This window comes from Barbus barbus (genome assembly GCF_936440315.1).
Source record: "Barbus barbus genome assembly, chromosome: 6".
NCBI classification, from domain to species: Eukaryota; Metazoa; Chordata; class Actinopteri; order Cypriniformes; family Cyprinidae; genus Barbus; species Barbus barbus.
In genome coordinates, this window is record NC_136734.1 from 14214441 (window position 1) to 14229957 (window position 15517).

General features: G+C 37.2%; 3 protein-coding genes across 4 annotated transcripts; 1 reads left to right on the forward strand and 2 right to left on the reverse strand.

The window, feature by feature from the left end:
* Positions 1–881: 881 nt before the first annotated feature.
* Positions 882–10940, reverse strand: LOC306871224 (mitochondrial import receptor subunit TOM40B-like). 2 transcript variants are annotated; one of them, XM_079419006.1, is made up of 10 exons: positions 10921–10940; positions 10017–10201; positions 9832–9899; positions 9614–9706; positions 8453–8554; positions 8262–8367; positions 6928–7050; positions 6706–6782; positions 6528–6630; positions 882–2140 (listed from the first exon to the last, which is right to left on the reverse strand). In XM_079419006.1, exons 2-10 carry the CDS (start codon positions 10159–10161, stop codon positions 2001–2003), a joined length of 957 nt encoding a protein of 318 aa, XP_079275132.1. In that variant the 5' UTR covers positions 10162–10201; positions 10921–10940; the 3' UTR covers positions 882–2000. The 2 variants fall into 2 exon arrangements, with proteins under 2 accessions (XP_079275132.1, XP_079275131.1); XM_079419005.1 differs by lacking the exon at positions 10921–10940 and adding an exon at positions 10575–10746.
* A 78-nt stretch (positions 10941–11018) lies between these two features.
* Positions 11019–13235, forward strand: LOC306871114 (ubiquitin-fold modifier-conjugating enzyme 1-like). Its single transcript, XM_079418817.1, has 6 exons — positions 11019–11371; positions 11543–11610; positions 11705–11768; positions 11857–11933; positions 12032–12122; positions 12229–13235. The coding sequence occupies exons 1-6, from the start codon at positions 11189–11191 to the stop codon at positions 12307–12309; spliced, it is 564 nt and encodes a 187-aa protein (XP_079274943.1). The 5' UTR covers positions 11019–11188; the 3' UTR covers positions 12310–13235.
* A 367-nt stretch (positions 13236–13602) lies between these two features.
* Positions 13603–14947, reverse strand: LOC306871113 (uncharacterized protein; the record flags this gene model as incomplete). Its single annotated transcript, XM_079418816.1, has 2 exons — positions 14816–14947; positions 13603–14264 (listed from the first exon to the last, which is right to left on the reverse strand). The coding sequence occupies exon 2, from the start codon at positions 14245–14247 to the stop codon at positions 13603–13605; it is 645 nt and encodes a 214-aa protein (XP_079274942.1). The 5' UTR covers positions 14248–14264; positions 14816–14947.
* Between the last annotated feature and the right edge of the window lie 570 nt (positions 14948–15517).

The following is a 15517-nucleotide window of genomic DNA, read 5'->3' on the forward strand; positions in this document are numbered from 1 at the left end:
GATAAAGGTATTTATGTTGTTCTGAACATAGTAAGCAGAAGCGTCATGATATGGATATATATACTGTATATATATATATATATTCAAATAAATATTGGTTGAACAAGCTTATTTTAAATGTCTTGCAAGTGACCTAACTGCAGTTGCAACATAGCAAATATTTCTATTTTATAATTTTATAATGCTTTGGCCATAGGCACAAGTATAGCAGTCATGTTTTTGTTGTTAAAATTTGTAGTTGGTTTCTTTCTTGCATCTACAGGTACATCACAAAAAATTTGAATATCGTGAAAAAGTTCATTTTTTTTTTACATGTATTGAGTTTCAATTAATGACCATCCATACAGTATAAATTCTGGGTATCTCTTGTTCTTTGAAACCACAATAATGAGGAAGACTGCTGACTTGGCAATGATCCAGAAAACGCACATTGACGCCCTCCACAAAGAGGGTAAGTCACAGAGGGTCATTACTGTAAGGAGTGGCTGTTCACAGAGTGCTGTATCAATATAATCAATATAATGCGGTATCATATTAAATGCAAAGTTGACTGGAAGGAAGAATTTGGGTAGGAAAAGGTGCACAAGCAACAGGGATGACCGCAAGCTTGAGAATACTGTCAAGCAAAGCTGATTCAAACACTTGGGAGAGCTTCACAAGGAGTGGACTGAAGCTGGAGTCAGTGCATCAAGAGTCACCACGCTCAGACGTCTTCAGGAAAAGGGCTACCAAGCCACTTCTGAACCAGAGACAACGTCAGAAGCGTCTTACTTGGGCTGTGGAGAAAAAGAACTGGACTGCTGGTCAGTGATCCAAAGTCCTCTTTTCAGATGAAAGTCTTATTAATCACATGGCCAGCATACAAACTGCAGCCAAGTTTCAACTGTCACTTCACCTTAGTGTTTAATCTTCAGTATAAACAGTTTAGTAATTTACAGGAATGACAACCGCATTTTACAACGTTAATTTAGTGACAACTGCATTTACCAAAATGACATGCTGTGTGCACAGAACCAAACTGAACAGCTGTTAAAGATGTATTTAAACTTGCATCAGAGATGTGCCTCTCTTCTGTGTATGCAGTGCAAGAAATTCACAGGTAAAGAGGTACAAGCCTTGCTCATTCGCACATTATGACACAATTCTTTGTCTGTTGCGCTTAACAATAGAAATAAGACCAAATATCACAACCCGCAATTGCCCATTTTATTCAGTCCACATACAGTCCTTGATGTGAACAGGGGTTAAGATTCTCTTCCGCATTTACATGTGGTTCTTACTCCTGAAACTCCTGAACATGGCTGACATAATACAGGCCTGACTCATACCTGCATTCCTGTGAACCAGTGGCTGTTATGCGTCATAAGAACAAGCACTACTGCTCCACGGCTCTGACTCAGGTCTAATGTTTGTCAAATCAAGTCCTGTAATATCTCATGCATTATGCATCCTTATACAGTTGACACTGTCACATTGTTTCCTTCCCTCTTCATACTTGCCATTATGCCAGAGTCCAACCCCCAAGGAGAGTCTTCAAATTTAGCTTAACAAGCATAGAAGAGGGTGTTTTGTTTGAATGAGGGGATGATACTTGCTAAATTGTGCACCTCTTTGCTAATCTTCAATATGTTTGGCTTGATTTAGGAGTGAAAAAAATAGATGTTTAATAGAGAAGTCACAGGAAGTTGAAACTACATTCATTTGGGTGGTCTCCTGCAACAGCTGCAGAAGTTGGAATCTTCTTAGGAAAAGTAAGATAATCTTTGAATATTTATCTCAGGTTACTTTGGGGCCAATATAAGACCGAAACAGTAAAATCCTTCATACAGGATGGAACCAATGTTTTTCAGCCCCCTCATTCCTGCTTGCCATGAACTGCATGATTGTCCAGTATGGCAAAGATTTCTGTCCATTGTCTGTGGTGTACTAGTGTCTTTGGGCAGACATGAAGGAGGTTTCTGAAGTCCCCAGTCTTGAGCGGTTTCTGTTAGGTTTCGTATCTAACCAACGTTGACCCCAAGACCGACCTGTAACTTGTCTGCTCTGTGGTTGACAAAGGCACCCATGATCAATGTGGCAGGAAGGGGGTAAAGCCGCTTTTCCAGAATCCCACCAATGATACAGCGGCTGTCCAACATTCCTAAAAAACACCAAAATGATAGTCAGAAATGATGAGTAAAATATTAATCCTTTCTGTTACACACTTTACCCTAGTGAAAAATAAATATACTAAAATGTATTTGAAATTCATAAATATATACAATATATATATACTAAAAAGTATATTACAAATACATATTTATGTACTTAATAAAAATACCCTGCAATTGTACCTAGTATTTTTAAAGTCTGCTAAATTGGAACAATTAATTTTGTACTTAATGCACTTTAATTATAAGAAAGTAGTGCTGAAGTCAAACTAAAGATATACTGAAGTATCATCCATATTAACCATATTAAAATATAATTATAATTATCCATATTAACCAGCTGTTTTTGATGATTCATTAATTAACACCAGTCACATTAAAACATATTTTAGGCTTAATATTACGAAATGTGCATTGTGCACAAGTAGTACTCCAAATAAAGTTTAATTATAATGTTTATATCAGCAGGACCGCTGCTGGCCAAATAGGTGCCCTAAGCAGGATTGTATTGTTGTGCCCCCTCTCTCAAATATTATGAAAAAAAAAAACCTACTGTAGGGGTCAAAACAGAACTTTAATAAAATATAAAAGTAAATAAATAAATTGTATAATTTACAAATTACAATTGTAGCTCAGAATCAGAATCAGAATCTTTATTGTCATTATACATAGTACAACGAAATTGTGTGCAATCCTGTATCAGTGCAAAAAATAAGATTTACAATTAAAAACAAATACTAAAAAAAATAAAACAGCAATATATATACATTCAGTGTTCATTGAGTATTGCAACAGCCCTGAGATATATGCTGTTTTTCAGTCTGTTTGTTTTGGTTTTTATTGTACTGTACCGCCGACCTGAGGGTAACAGTTCAAACAGATGATGTGCTGGATGGGATGAGTCTTTCAAAACGCTGCAAGCTTTTTTAAGGCAGCGGGTCCTGTACAGCTCCTCTAATGAGAGGAGCTCACAGCCAATAATCTTCTGTGCTGTGTTAACCACCCTCTGAAGCGCTGTCTTTTCCTTGGCCGTGCAGCTAGCAAACCACACTGGAAAGCAGTATGTCAGCACACTTTCAATCAAACTTCTGTACAAGGACACTGGCAGTTCTTTATCTAGAGCATTGTTTTTCAGGACTCTTAAAAAATAAAGTCGCTGCTGTGCCTTCTTAATCAGCATAGTGGTGTTTGTTTTCCAGGTAAGGTCATCATCCAAGTGCAGGCCCAGAAATTAGAAATTAGAAACCCTCTCGACACAGTCCCCATTAATATATATTGGCTGAAGATCAGATCTGTTTCTCCTGAAGTCCACAATTATTTCTTTTGTTTCTATTGTATTTAAAATCAAGTTGTTATTGCTGCACTCATCCCTATACGCGGACTCATCTCCCCCTTTGATGAGCCCAACCACTGTCGTGTCATACGCAAACTTCACGATAGAGTTACTTGGGTGGGTGGGGGTGCAGTCATATGTGTATAGAGTATACAATAGGGGACTTAACACGCATCCCTGCGGAGAGCCGGTGTTAAGGCTGAGTTCTGGGGAAAGGTGGGGCCCCACTTTAACTCTCTGAGGACGATCACTGAGGAAATCCTTAATCCAGAGGCAGGTGGAGTATGGAAGACCAAGACTGCTTAATTTAGTTACCAGTCTGTCTGGAATGATCGTATTAAACGCTGAGCTAAAATCGATGAAAAGAAGCCTAGCATAACTGTCCTTCTGTTCCAGATGGGTTAAAGATGTGTGAAGAGCACAGGCTATAGCATCCTCCGAAGATCTATTTTCCCTGTATGCAAACTGGTGATGTGACTTTTGACCAGTTTCTCCAGACACTTCATGATGACTGGAGTTATAGCCACTGGCCGGTAGTCATTTACACTGTTAATAGTGGTATTTTTTGGAACAGGGATGATGGTTGAGAATTTCAGGCATGATGGAACCAAGGCCTGTTCCAAGGACAGGTTGAATATTCTAGTAAAGACCCCCGTAAGCTGGTCCGCACAGTCTTTCAGCACCTTCCCAGAGCTGCTTTTCTGGGGTTTACTGACCTTAGCACTCGCCTCACATCATGCTCCGTCAACGAAAATATGTAACTGATATTAACTGGTGAGTGTGATGTAATTGCTTCTGGTGCTGTTTGTTCAAAGCGAGGTGGTTTTCCTGCTTTTATGTTTGGTGATGTTTCGGACCCCCAGCCACACCTGCTTTGAGTTGTTGCTATAGAAGTGGTCCTCAATTTTATTTTTATAATCCAGCTTGGCCCGTCTGATGCCCCCTCTCAGGTTCATTCTGGCTGAACTGTAGAGTTCCCTGTCTCCAGATCTAAAGGCGGTGTTTCTCTTCCTCAGCAAGGTTTTAACCTCCTTTGTCATCCAGGGTTTTTGATTGGCATACACCCGGATGCATTTGTCAGAGGTGACAGTATCTGTGCAGTGTTTGATGCAGTGTACTCCTCCAGGTCCTGGGATTCAAAGCTGCTCCAGTCTGTGTTGTTAAAACAGTCTTGTAGCTGTGATTTGGCACCAACAGGCCATATTTTAACAGTTTTAGTGGTGGGGGGTTCCCTTTTCCTGAGGGGAATATAAGCTGGTAACATAAACAGGGATATGTGGTCCGACTGACCCAAATGAGGCGTTGGTATTGCTCTATAGCCCTGTTTAATATTAGAGTAGACTTTATCAAGTATGCTTTCTCCCCTTGTAGCACAAGTTACAAGGTGGAATTTGGGAAACACTGCTTTTAAGTCGACATGATTTAAATCCCCCACTATTATGTGTACTGCCTCTGGATATTTACTTAGTTTGGTGTTGATTGCACTATATAGAAGTCTGAGGGCCGATTTAGATTTAGCATCCGGAGCTATGTGCACTGCCGTGATCAACACATCTGACGAAAACTCACGGTGGAGGAAAAAAGGTCTGCATTTGACTGTCAAATATTCTAGATCTGGAGAACAGCGACTGTCTATAGTTTGGGTGTTACCTATATATATATATATATATAAATAAACTTTGCTAAGTGTACTGCGTTGGGCTAACCGAGACTTGTCATAGCACTTTTGTTGGTTTTGATTGCTTCTATTGTGCTCATTTGTAAGTCGCTTTGGATAAAAGCATCTGCTAAATGACTAATGTAAATGTAAATGCTTTTATAATGTTACAGAAGATTTTATTTGAAATAAATGCAAATCAGTATATTAGAATGATTTCTGAAGGATCATGTGACACAGAACACATAAGTAATGATGCTTAAAATTCTTTGCCACCATAAAATAGAAAACCTTTTTTAAAAATTGTATAAATATTACTGTTTGTGTTGTGTTTTTGTTCAAACTATGCAGCCTTAATTATGAGACTTCTTTCAAAAGCACTAAAAAACATTAGCCAGACTTTTGAAGAGTAGTGTATAGTATAAGTTACCTTTCCTCGCTTGTTTAATTGAACTTATTTAAAAATCAGTGACAAAAACAGTGTCAACCCACTCCAATTTCACAGACTTGAGGATTCTAGAGAAACAGACTGCACAAGTGAGTAACATACAAAATCATGGTAAGTTCATGGTAAGTCTGTTTTAAAGTTTAATTGTTATGGCAAATTTAAGATAAAGCCTGGAAATTGTAATATTCTGTGCTGATTTTAGAGGGAAAATTTGTGTCATTCTGTGGATTTAAACAAGGTCAAAGATGTTAAATGGAGTGTAGTAAACACTGACACATCTCAGAGCAGAATGCAAACATTAAAAAAATGTAAAGAAATTTGTTAATAAAAGGCCTTCCATTTTAAGACAAGTAATTTGTCTTATATTATTATAGAACATCATTTTATATTAGAATATAAAATGTATATTCTAATGGGACGTTTACTTCCTGAATGCTACTGTTACAGTCTAGAATGGAAAATATGAAAACCAAAACAAATTTGAGTATGAGTATTTGAATAAATGGTTAAAATGGGTTTAAAAATAAAGTGTTAAATTCTGCCCTGCAAAGAAATACTGTTTAGCCTAAAATACTGTTTTGTGACATATTGTTTGGCTTGACGATGCTGAGAATCATACAGAGCCCCAGACAAGACATGGGAATAAAAATATTTCTATCATTCGTTCCCACGACTTATTAATACTCCAGCACGATACTAATTTGTTACCTCATTTACTTAAAATTGTGAGCATTCTATGAGCAGAACGGATTAGTAAATCGTTAAATTTAAAATGAAGTAACACAATTTAAATATTTTATTCTGCATGTCAGAATAACTGGGGCTCCGTAGAATCAATAAAAAAAACTGATATCAAAAAATATTTTTTTCGTTCCAGTGTTTCCAGTGTAGTTACTACAATTTGTTATACATTACACAGGGAGTATCTGCCCTCCTTACCTTTGAAGACCATTTTAGCTTCAGGAAGTTCCATCTGGTAACCAAAAGAAAAGGTTGTTTCCTGGGTCCTAGTGCTCGCCTCAAACTCCACTCCCACCTGAATCTGTGGAGATGAATAGACTGTAGCATTTTGAAACTATTACTGTGAAACATCATCGTACTTTTAACACCACCATACCTGTTTATTGGCCCTGTGGTAGTAGCTGGCATGTGCCCCTCCTTTACCAGCATTCAGTGTTGCAACCCAATTTGGCCCTAAGACAGAAAAGATAGGACATTTGAGTGCCTTTGAGAAACAGAAGAACATTGTACATACAAATAGGATGAGTGACACTGAAGATGTAACTTGTACTGGTGTATAACAAACCTAACTAAAGAGTTAACCAATGACCGCTCTAACCTGAGTACTGGCCTGCCAGAGTGAGTATGCCCCCTTCTTCTGCTCGACCTCGATGGTACACCAGCTCTCCCCCCAGAACCAGCTGTGGGGATACGCTTTGGAGAAAGTGTGCAACCATGATAACTGTCACAAAGAAAAACAAATGCACAAACAGATAACAACATTATAGGTGCAGTATGTGATACTGACTGCTAGCAGTTGAGCTTCTGTCTGAATTCAAAATATTGGAGAGCGTTGTTTCTCCCATCCCCTTCTACTGAGATTCAACGCTCACATGGGTTGCCAGATTGAGAAATGAGCGCAACTGATAATAGAATGCAAAAAGGCTTTAAGCTTAAAATTAAAAGTCTTAAAATAAGGCTTTAAGTTAATTGCTTTTTAATATGCCTCTGACCATAGAGCTTTTTACATGGATGCCGAGGCTTTTTTTTTTATGTCGGGTAGAATCTGCGATCTCTAACCCAATTCATTTGCTGGCTTGCACGGCTTCGATACGCTTTGTTTTCCACCAACTGGCAACCTGCAGTGTCGAAATACTATTGGCTAAATTGGCAGTGGTTGGACTCGAACAACCGAAAACAAAGGACCAAAACAAAAAAACACACATTCCGACACAGAACCAGTGTTGCCAAGTCCACGTTTTCCTGTGGAATTGGGCTGCTTTAACACTGTTGCAGCGGGTTGTTTTTCATGTCAGCGGGTTTAAGCAACCCAAATAACATGATATTTAGCTCCCTAAAATTAGATTTTTAACAGAGCAACCTGCCAAAAACATGTATTTCACCCCCTGGAACACAATTTTTACCGGGGGACCCCCTTGAAACGCGATTGGGCTACTTTTGTTTTACTAGTTTTGAGTAGAAGTTGGGCAGGTTTTGTTGTGAAAATCTGGCAACCCAGCACAGAACACACATTTCTCTGTCCTCTGTTATCGTTACGTTTACAGACTCAGGCATGATGTATTTTTCTTTGTCACTGTCCCATACTCAAGAGTTATGTTCAAGAGCTACTGGGACAGCGCTAAACCAGTCAATCGCGATTGACGCGTTGGAGCCCACTTCGTAAAATGGCATAACAGGACCCCTTTAACAGAAGCTGGCTGATTTATGAAATTTAAAATGAATGCAATGCCACTCAAGAAGCATTGGGAATAATAACTTGCAGCCTAAAACAATTTTCCTCAATAGGCAAACAAACAATTAATCAAAATGGCATACAAAGACAACCACAGAAAAACCTGTTCTGCCTGGAAGGCATTGCTTTGTTGTAACTAATGCACATTCCTGTGACATTATGAATCAGTATGTTTTAATGAGGGAGTGACACGATCATACCTGATTCCCTCAGAATGTCAGGGTTGGCCATAGTAACCGCTGCTGTGAAGTCACTACCTCTATACTCCGTCTCAAACTGCCATGTGACAAACTGTGCCTGTTGAGTCTATTAAAGAATAAGCAAGTCAGTCCACATTGTGTTCAAAAGTATTTATTTATACTAGTGCAATACACATATCACTGCTACTTACCTGAAATACTGCTTTAGCTCTTATTTTCTCACTCAGATGGAACAAAGAGTGTGCATTTAAGCTGCCAGAGGAGTCCATTTCCCCAATAAGCATGGGTGAGCCCTTTACACACAGAACATCATTGGATTGAAAAGGGAGAAACTATCACATTAAACTTATCAATTACATCCATGCCCAATTAAAACAGACTATAAGTAAATGTCCATTAGGTGAACATTATTGATTAACTGCCCTGATACTGCTCATGAAGATTTGTTTGCCTGCACTGCTTTTGAAATGAGTTCCAAGAAGTAGATTGTATTGCAGGTTTTTAGTATTCAATCATAAGATATAAATAACTGATGATTATGATCAGGATTATGTTAAATAAGTTACCCAACTCATTCTTTGCAATTTGGTTAGAAAAGCCTTCAACATCCAAATGATCCAATTTCTAAATAAGTCAATTTCATGTCTACATGAAGGCATGTTTCCAAAACAATGTCCTTTCAAAAACAACATTCCTATCAAACAATCATATCGAAACATTTTTTTTTATTATTATTTGTTTGATATGTATACTGTCATACGCTTTTATACAATACCATTCAAATGTTAGGGTCAGTACTTTTTATTTTTAAGAAATTGTTCAGTTTTGCCATCACAGGAATACATTTCATTATAAAATATTCAAATATAAAACAGCTGTTTTAAATTGTAATAATAATGACAGTATTTTTTGACAGAATTTACTGTTTTTTCATAAAAAAATAAATCCTCTGTGAGCATTGAAAGACTTATTTCAAAAACACAAAAGTTTGAACGGTAGGACATTTTCTTTTTTTTTCTTTTCTAAACTATTACTGTTTTTCTTACTGTGCTCCTAATTAAAAATAAACCCACAGCTAATTTTCCTGGCACTTTGTCCTGATTCCAAACTAAATCCATACCAAAATTGCTGAATTTGTCAGTGTTACAGCAGCTTATAATCTTCCAATAAAATTTCCAGCATAACTAAGTAAAACTGTCATGCAGAAGAATAATAGAATAAATATATATGCCTCTGCCCAAACGTACTCTACTTTTTAGCAATACATTTTAATAAGAATGCTGCTTAAGGCCCTTAACCCCAGCCCTAATGCTACAGAAATCCACTTGAACTGGAATCTATCAGATCCTTACCGTCTCTTTGCTGTCAGTGTCTGACTGTAGGTGTTCAGCGTGAAAGCGATAACTGGATGGAGCAACAGCACTGAGGTGAAATGTGTGACTGACCTGTGAGAATTAAACCACAATCCATTAGTCCGTTGGGAAAACATGCAGTGCTGAATAGTGATAAATTTTACTTAAAAGTGAAACAGTTCTAAACAGTGTCATAACTGAACCATGTATGAACAAACCTTGAAAAAACTGCTGAGGGTCTTATTTATCGCCAGTTTCACTCCTTCAATCTGCTGTGGAAATACATCTAGATACACAAACAGTTAAATGGCATCTTACAGACCATCACTTCTTTTAAGATGTCTCACTTAAAATTAGCATATTTTAATGGAATTTATAAAAAACATACAAAATCAACAGAGACCTTTACAGTTGCGATGCAAACCGTCAAAGCTCCCTGGGTTAGGTAGCCGTCCATCTCTCCTATCCCACCGTGACAAGGGTCTATCTTGTGGAAAGGGGGAGTATTGGCGCCCTGGGCGGGTTGACAAGGCCAACACACTGCCCATGGGAACCCACAAGCCAAGTGAGAGGACCTGATCTTCTGAACTGGGAGAGACAACAACAGCAATTTGGCATGCTCTTGACGTGTAATAGTAATAACAAAAATAATAATAATACACAACATTCAATCATGCATCCTTAAATATAAAAGAAATTACAATATTGGCCATATGATGCACATTTTAGCATTATGGATACAAGAAAATAAATCAAATAATATGGGGGGGGGGGGGGGGGGGGGGATACAATTTTAAACCCTGCTAGTACACACACCAACAGTGATGTTAATGAATAATCTGCACATTTATTAATGCATTTGAGCGCGTTATCAGAGATTAATAATTGCATTTTCTGAACGATGGTCAATAATCATGCATTTGGGAATATTATGCTAGGCTTTAAAAGTCTGTCTACTTACTGAATAGCTGGGGGCTGTGCAATTATAGTACGCAAAAATGATATCCTGAAATCATACTAAAATGCAAGCTTTAGACATGCTGTGACCGCTGGAAGAGAGTAAGGTGAAAGGATGCTGAGGGATGTAATGACAACTCAACTACAGACTCTAGCGGCGGAACCAGCTGATCAGTGCAGTCGTTTAAAGAAGAGCAGCTATGAAACAGTTCCGTGCAGAAACACACTGCATTCGGTTCATTCGCACAAAACACGACTGACGAATAAAACGCATTCGGAACGTTGTATTACTAGCATATTATATTTTTCTGATATAATACAAGTTAGCCTGTTTTAATAACAAACTTTACCTTAAATAAAAGATTCCAGTGAGTCAACTAGTGACGAGAGGTCTGACTCATTTGCGCGACTCGGTTCTTTTGAACTGTTCGTTTTAATGAACAAATTCACACCATCACGTGATCCCTGACACCCCACGTTTAGGCGCATATTGCTGTTTACAGAACAGTCGTAAAATTTAATACGCAAACATTTTAGGTAGTATGCTTTTTGTTCACTCCAAACGCTCTTTTTTATTTTTTTACTATAAGCTCACTCAACGAGACGGCTCTTTGTTCAATGATTCAGCGAGACACGCTAAAAAGATCCGACTCTTTGCGAATCGGACATAGAGTCAACATGGCAGATGAAGCTACTAGGAAGGCAGTTTCTGAAATACCGCTTTTAAAAACAAATTCAGGACCAAGAGACAAAGAACTATGGGTTCAGAGACTCCGAGAAGAATATTTAGGTCTCATAAAGGTGAGTTGTAGCATTGTATTGTAGCAAAAGTATTAGGGAGCTGTATAAATGAATAACCATGCGTGTCATACTGAGTTAAAAGTGTTCAGTCTTATTGACGTTGACTGCCCATCAGTAAACTACATATGAACTGAATATAACAAAATATAAAGTAATGGTGTTTTTTTGCAGTATGTTGAAAATAACAAAGCAGCTGACAATGATTGGTTCCGTCTAGAGTCCAATAAAGAGGGCACAAGGTCAGTTTTTAAATGCTAGTTGTTGTTTTATGTATTAAATAATAATATTTTCATTAAGGCCTTAGAGTTGTATAAATACGTCTTTTCTGTGTAGGTGGTTTGGAAAATGCTGGTATATTCACGAGCTTCTCAAATATGAATTTGACATGGAATTTGATGTAAGATATTTTGAATTCAATTCTATTTAACTTTTTCATTTTTTATTTTGTTAAAGTCCAGAGTAATTATCTTTGCCCTAATGTCCAGATTCCAGTTACATATCCTGCCACAGCACCTGAAGTGGCCATTCCTGAGTTAGATGGGAAGACAGCGAAGATGTACAGGTTTGCTCCATATGTTTATAGTTTTGAATTTTTTATCACAAATTATTATTTTTTTTAATAATGTACCTAAATTGTTGAAAAACCATCTTTTGTCACAGAGGTGGAAAAATCTGCCTGACAGATCACTTCAAGCCACTGTGGGCAAGAAATGTCCCAAAGTTTGGTCTGGCTCATCTTATGGCTTTGGGAGTAAGTTATGTTGTGTGTCTAAAATCAAATGGCTTTCATTTCCTAAAATTGTTGCTTTGAGGTTATCGCCTTTCATAGTAATAACTAATCTCTTTTCTTTCCTAAGCTTGGACCGTGGCTTGCAGTTGAGATTCCAGACCTCATTGCAAAAGGCATAATTCAACACAAAGGCCAACAAAACAGCTGAAAACAGTAGCAGCCTTTGCATTTCACTATGTCTTACTGATGCAAACACAACTGACAGTTTTAACAACAGTGGCTTGCTTTCCCCGTGGTTTCAAATTTTTGTTTGCAACCTCACAGAAACTGTGTGCTTCACATTCATATTTGTACATAGATCTGTTTTTTTTAATGTATAAAAATCATGGTGATTCAATATTGGCAAGGTTTATAATACCTGTCCAATGGAATATGTATGTTTTTCATCAGTAAAGCTTGGCACATACATGTAGGACTGTTTTAATTGTAGCAATTGGGTACACCTCATGAGGATTTAAAATTAGAAGTAGAAAGTATGCTAAATAATTTATTTTCTCAGCTGGAAATGTTTTTGTGTTAACAGCTTGTATTATAAGAAACAAATATGGTGAAATAGGTTTCCATAGGTTTCTAATTTGTAAATTAATTAAATCTAATCTCAGTGACAGGAGTTACTGGGCCTCAGTGCAGTTGCAAATTTGTGATTTCTATAATAATTTCTGTAAAAAAAAACTTAAGTAAATATGTAATGTATCTGTACTTCATTTTTAAAATAAAAATGGCAGATAAGGCATTTAAAAGTATAAAGATATACATTAAAAAATATATTATTTGCGCAGTCAAACAGTTTGGTGACTCTTCTAAGATGAATGCTGTATATATTATGAAATCAAATCTGTTTTTTTTTCTTGTAGTAATTCTGAACATGATAATCTTAACAATTAATACTTACTGACAGCTAACAAAGTAGGTTAAAATTATGCTATTATAAAATATACCTGTATGCCTATAAAAAGCAACTAGCCATAGCAAACATTCCTAGAGGTTGTGCAAACGAATCCTCATTACTTTTGCATATGTAATACGATCAGGAATAGATCTATTCATATACACTGAGTACTTGAATTGACTAAGGTAACAGGCTCTTTTTATTGCAAAGCAATACTGTATGTTTGAAACATTTAAAGCATTCCTGATTGATGAAAAAATATATCTTCAAAAATCCTAGATCATTCAGTCATATGTGATCATATATAAATTTTAAGTATAACATCAAATATAGTGGCCCATATCAGCAGGAAAAATAATTTGTCAGAGCATAAATGTCAAAGATAATTGTGTCACTGAGAACTATGTGGAAAGTAAACAATCTTGTATACACAGATAAAGAAGCTGTCAATTCAACTTCAAGCATCATGCATTGACGCATGTCAACAAACCAGTCCAAAAACCTGAAGAGCCTCCAGAATGATGCATCTGTCATGATTTCCTGTTAAGTTTCTTAACGACTGCACACGTGTTTGGTCAGGAGAGCGCAGATAGTCTCTCCACACCCCCAGCATGACTGTACAGTATGAGCAGGCCCTAGTTTGAACTTGCACACTGTACAAGTACCTGAGGTGTTCAAATTTGATGGTCCCTTCTTGTTTTGAGCAATGAGCTGTTTGAGCTCATTTAAGATGGTTGTGTTGGGTGCAAGAGCAATATCTGTGACCTCGATACGCTGGGGGTCATAGACACAGTCCTCTTCTAGACCACTAGGCACAGCTTTCATGCCACAGTTAGGAGGTACCCAGGCAGTGTCATAGCCATGACTATGCCAGGTCTTCTGTAGAGGATGGTTGTCCTTATTAATTCTTTTGACTTTTCCACAGTCAACGCTTAATTTAAGCACTACTCTGTCAGTAGGTAGGGATTTCAGAGGATAGCGCTCTGCTTTCTTCTGGTCACGGCTCACATAAACTCCAGGCCCCAGCATTCCATCGGCTGATTGTTGGAAGCCTGTTGTTATGATCAGACGAGCTGTTTGAATAGAGGTGCCATGATACATGGTATAGAGACTGCCTGATTTGGGTGCCTGATCTGCCTGAAGATGACGATCTTCATCATAGAATGCTTCCCAGCCATAGAAAGGGATGGATGCCATCCTTTTTTTGGTATCTCCTGTGGGATTAAATACAATAATAATATAAGATACACTACCAGGAAATGTTTAGATCTGCTCAAACTTTATTGATATTTTACACATTATAGAATACTAGTCCTGTCATCAAAACTATGAAATAATACAAATGAATGTATGAAAATGTATGTTAGAATCTAAAAATGTTCAATCAAAACTATATTTTTGCTTCTTCCTTGTGGCTAAATTACAACTACCCTGTCTAAAATGAAATTTTACTGTTCTAAGGAAATGAATTTTACTTTGGTAAGGAAAGTTATTTCTAATTTCATTAATCATCATTTCATTAATCATTTATGCCAAACATATCAACATTTTCAAAGTGAAACAGAAGCTTTTCCTAATCTTTCACTGGCAAGTGCAGTTCTGTGATTTTGACTTTTGTTGTTTAGTTCAAGCTTCGACGTTTGTGCTGAATTGACAGTACGCCAGAACTATATAAAATATGTCATTTACATTTTTATCAACATATTGGTTATGACCTACATTATTCTAAAGGAAAACGTTATTGTTCTGAAGGAAACATACTTACCTTAAAATATTTCTCGCAAGTGAACAAGAAATTACATGAAACTCCGCGTCTACACTTCCTTTTTTGGTTATACTTACAAAGCTAACCTTTCACTTTCAATTTCTTCTTAAACACGTCTTCCTGGTGTGCTCATGCAGTAAAACTAATATTTATATGATCAATTAAAATAGTGTTTTTTAACTTAAGTAATCAGAGGATGTCAGAGTGTAGTTCAGCATGCATGTGCTCAATTCTTTAACGCGGTCACACTTTTTAAAAGTAAAATAATGTAATATGTCAATCAAACAGTGTAGACCCGCCTTCTTTTGGCTCGAAGGGATACATATGGCACTACTGGGCATGCGCACATCGGTACAGCGTAATTTTTGTCACACTGTACAACAATAGTTACTATTTTTTTAATTCCTGTAAGGCGTAGGTGTAGACGTTAATAAAACACAATCTAATAGGTATACAATTAATTTCATTGTTCATTTCCGGTCGGAGTTGTATCCCTTCTAGCCACAACCGCAAGAAGCGCTCTTAAACGTGGTGACCAATAGTGTTGCCATGTCAGCGTATTATAAGCGACTTGTTGTTTTTAAGTCGGTCAATCACTAATAGCAGTTTCCCAACTACCTCTTCTGCACCAAAGAATAATTCCAATAAATGTAGATGCATTCACGATTCACTGATTCATGATTTAGATAACCAATTATTTAT

Coding starts and splice junctions, on each gene's coding strand:
- LOC306871224 (XM_079419006.1), bottom strand. CDS start 10,161: ATGGGCAGTGTGTTGGCCTTGTCAACCCGCCCAGGGCGCCAATACTCC. Junction 9,900..10,016: donor TTTGCATCGCAACTGTAAAG/GTCTCTGTTGAT, acceptor TTGTGTATCTAG/ATGTATTTCCACAGCAGATT. Junction 8,555..9,613: donor ACACTGACAGCAAAGAGACG/GTAAGGATCTGA, acceptor CTGTGTGTAAAG/GGCTCACCCATGCTTATTGG.
- LOC306871114 (XM_079418817.1), top strand. CDS start 11,189: ATGATTCAGCGAGACACGCTAAAAAGATCCGACTCTTTGCGAATCGGA. Junction 11,611..11,704: donor TCCAATAAAGAGGGCACAAG/GTCAGTTTTTAA, acceptor TTTTCTGTGTAG/GTGGTTTGGAAAATGCTGGT. Junction 11,769..11,856: donor AATTTGACATGGAATTTGAT/GTAAGATATTTT, acceptor CCTAATGTCCAG/ATTCCAGTTACATATCCTGC.